Source organism: Mustela nigripes, chromosome 17, assembly GCF_022355385.1.
Source record: "Mustela nigripes isolate SB6536 chromosome 17, MUSNIG.SB6536, whole genome shotgun sequence".
NCBI lineage: Eukaryota > Metazoa > Chordata > Mammalia > Carnivora > Mustelidae > Mustela > Mustela nigripes.
In genome coordinates this window covers 12100308-12104467 of record NC_081573.1, presented here as the reverse complement: position 1 = coordinate 12104467, position 4160 = coordinate 12100308, and the positions used below count along the sequence as shown (strand labels likewise).

Here is a 4160-nt window from a genome sequence, read left to right as displayed (position 1 = left end):
AAATCAAGAGTTGGATGCTTAACTAACTGAGCCACCCAGGAGCCCCTTTTGTTTGCTTTTTAAGGACACATTCTGAATGTCTTCTATGTGGGGAAAAAAATGTGGCTAATGAAAAGCCCTACAGGAAACATAAAGATAGTAATACATATATTTTGGATTTCCTCCAGATCTTTAATTCCAGTTAAGACCAATTTCCACTTAAAAAAAAAAAAAGGATCAATTTCCACTTGATATTGATGTGATGGGCTCTTTCAAATTGGAAATAGGGATTATCTTCCTCATTCAGACAGGAGTTGGGATCCTGGGAAATTCCTTCCTCTTTGGTCTTTACAACTTCCCTTTGTTCACCGGACACAAGTTGAAATCCAAAGACCTAATTCTCAATCAATTGGTCTTAGCCAACTCCTTGGTGCTTTTTTCCAAAGGGATCCCTCAGACCGTGGTGGCTTTTGGATGGAAATACTTCCTGGATGACATTGGATGTAAAGTTGTCTTTTATGTACACAGAGTGGGCAGAGGAGTTTCCCTCAGCATCACCTACCTGTTGAGTGGCTACCAGGTTTTTAAGATTCATTCTAGTATCTGCAAGGTGATGGAGCTCAGAGTATCTCCAAAGCGCATTGGCTTCTGCTATTTCATCTGGTGGATCTTGCATCTCCTGTTAAATATCTATGTTCCATTAAGAATGACTGGGCCACTGAACAGCAAAAACCTTAGTTTGAGAAAAACATACATCTACTGTTCTGGACTACCACAAGATAAATTTATAGGCTCACTAAACGCTACCATGTTTTATTTAACTTTGTGTGTTTGAGCCTCATGGTCTGGGCCAGTGGCCCCATGGTCCTTGTCCTGCTCAGGCACAAGAAGCAAGTCCAGCATATTCACAGCCTCAGCGGTTGCCCCAGACCTTCCCATGAGGACAGAGCCACATGCACCATTCTGATCCTGGGGAACTCCTTTGTCTGCTGTTACTCTCTCTTCCATTTTGTCTCTTTGCCTAGTACTTATTTTGAGTCCAGACCAGTGGCTAGTAAACACTGCTGTGTTTGTAGCATCATGTTTTCTGACATTCAGCCCATTTGTGCTCATCAACAGTGATATGCGTGACTCTCAGTTCTGCTTTACCTGCTGGACAAGGAAAAGTTTTCCTTAATCTGGTAAAACAGTTGTCTATCTATTGATCTGTGCAGATAAATCTACTTTTCATTTCACCCTTTGTTAATATATATGTGACTATTTGGTGCTAGTTACAATTCCAGGAAGCTGTGCTATCCAATGATTAGCACCCTACCCTGACACAGCTATAGTGAAGCCAAAATAGATTTATACAATGTGCAATGATTACTTAATATACCATTGCTCAAGTAGTTCAAGGTCATTTAGGAGGATATAATGTACGAAAACTACCAGGTTTGCCAACATAAGTAAAATGTCCCCTACAGCTAGCATCAAACAGGGCCTTTTAATAGTTTTAATATGTGTATTTTTTCCTAAACATAAGTGAGTAAGGCTAGATCGATCAGGGAAAATATCTGGATGGCTCATGTGGGAACGCATGTGCAACCTTAATTAACAGCGAAACTACGGTATTTGTTGAAGGATACCATCAATCAGACAAAAATTTCTAAGCTTTGTCCTAACAATGGCAAAGATCAGTGAAGGGGCATCACCTTCGCTTTTTAGATGTCATTTAGTACATACATAATTAAATGTGTTTTACTTTAATAAACTTCCATCTGATTCATAATTTTGATTAAAATATTTTGGTTTAATGGTTCTCAAACCCAGAGTTTCCAATCTTCAATTACTGGCTTTTATTTTAAACAAAAGGTAAACTTTCAAGAATGTAGGAAGGATTTTCACTCTATCTCTTCCATTACTGTTGGATATAAGAGTTTTTTCCCCAGTGATTTCTTTTCCTCTATTTAATTCAGCCTGTTCCTATTGTCTTTAAAGATTTTAATTTAATCTTTTAATTTTCCTGAATTTCACAACTATTTCTTAATTTTGATAAATCCTGAATGCTATGTCTTTGAGAATGTATAACCTTTTATTACTTATTTACACATAGAAAATGATGACATTTATAAGCCTCCTTAAGTCCAATCAATTTTTATGAAAATTTTTGGAAAAATTCATGCACTGTGCAACACTTTTTTGAGCTTAAGTTTACACCATAAGTCTTCTGGTGAGGCCTTATCTTTTCCACAACATCCTCTCACACAGGCTCCACTATCAGGTCAGGGTTTGGTTCTCTAAACCATCCTGATTTAAAGCTTTCTAATTACTGACAGAGTCACCAACTAACTTCTGACCTCTGTAGTCCTAAAGTAATTCCTAGACCAATTAATTCTTGAGTAGTTGATTAGAACACATTGTATTTAAAACTGAGCCTTAGCCCAATGACACCTAATCATACAGTTAATGAATGAAGTCACAAAAGATAGAGCAATTTCCTTATCTATGATGCCCCCTCCTCTGTCTCAGGCAGACACACCTCACAGTGAGCTTCCTTCCTGACCTGCATGTCTGTCCCTTGATCTTACTGGCCTGCTGGTTCTATAGCAGATTTTGTATTTTCTAAGAGTGGGTCTGAAATTATTTTGTTTCTATGGTTTTACTAACAAGTTATTCATACAACTCAGCTATAAGCTAAGTATCCTCATGTCCATCTGAAGATGACAGAACAGATTTACAACCTACAAACTCCCGCCATCATTCCATGGTACAACTGGACTCAAACTTATTTGTCCAAATTCTAGACAGTGTTCTTAATGGAAATAGCTTGCATCCAAATAACTGTGATAATGCTGTTTTTGAAGCAAAGTGAATCATTTTGGGAAAGTTTTTTTCCTTTTGCATTTTATGGGTTGATCTGTATTTCACCTGATTTTAAGCCAAGCAATCACTCTCTGGGTTTGGGAGGAATTCATACTGATATTGATTTTGTGTTTGTTTCATGCTCTGCCTCTCATGAGAGGTCTCTTTAGAAAGAAACCTGCTAGTTAAACCTAATATTCAACATTCTTTTTCTTCCTTTTCCATCTCCATTTTTTTTTCTCTTTTCTGCTCTCTGGGCAGGTTATGTGTAATTCATCTCCATTAAATTATTTCATTTTATTGTTTTTTGGTACTATCACTTAAGGACCACACTTATGTTTATCCCATTTTTCTTTACACTCTTATTGTGAAATATAACATTAGTACAGGGAATTAATATATATTTAGAATTTAACAAATGTTCCTAAAATAGATGCCACTGAGGAAAATACGAAGAATGCCAGTAATGTCCTGCCATGTCAAGTATCCCATCCCAGACATGGTCTACACCTCCTCCAAGAGTAACTCAACATTTGGATTTTTAAGTCAGCATCTGTTGGATTTTCTTTTTCTTTCTTTTTTTTTTTTAAGATTTTTTTGTTTTTTTGTTTGACAGAGAGAGATCACAAGTAGGCAGAGAGGCAGGCAGAGAGAGAGGGGGAAGCAGGTCCCTGCTGAGCAGAGAGCCCAATGCGGACTCGGTCCCAGGACACTGGGACCATGACCTGAGCTGAAGGCAGAGGCCCAACCCACTGAGCCACCCAGGTGCCCCTCTGTTGGATTTCCTTGATAGTTTTCCTTAACTGTGCATAAATCCTAAAACTATAGTTTGACTCTGTATGCCACTGATATTTATATGAAAGGAGTCATATGCTATGTATTTGTTTGCTCTTACTTCTTTTGGCCACTGAGTGTCAGTACGACTCACCCATGCTGCTCAATGTGTATCATTCATTTTCAGTGCTTCTGAGAGCACCATTTCATAATCTGTCTCTGTTCTACACTGATGGACCTTTGTATGGCCTTCAGGTATCGGCAATAATGACAACGCAGCTGTAAAAGTTTTTGTTCATGTGTCCTGATGTACATCAGAACGTGTTTCTTTGGAGCAGCAGTTCCCTTCCAAACCAAGTGTGGATGACTGGATGTATGTGGATCTCCTTCTAAGCTCTACATGGTCTCCGCTGATCTGTACATGTAGCTCTGCACAAATATCTAATATCAAATTGCTGTCATCTCTAGTTTTATAACAGGTCCTAACCTCTGAAAGAACAATCCACCTTACCTTTTTTTCTATCTTCTAATTGTGCCTTATTTTTCTGTGAATTCTGAGTTTT

The 4160-nt window shown here is 38.1% G+C and overlaps 1 protein-coding gene across 1 annotated transcript; it reads left to right on the top strand.

Annotated features, from left to right (window-relative positions):
• The first annotated feature begins 241 nt into the window (after positions 1 to 241).
• LOC132005144 (vomeronasal type-1 receptor 1-like) lies at positions 242 to 1277 on the top strand. Its single transcript, XM_059381977.1, is given in 3 exon segments — positions 242 to 791; positions 794 to 974; positions 976 to 1277. Coding segments are annotated over 3 exon segments (912 nt in total). The 3' UTR covers positions 1157 to 1277.
• Positions 1278 to 4160: the final 2883 nt, after the last annotated feature.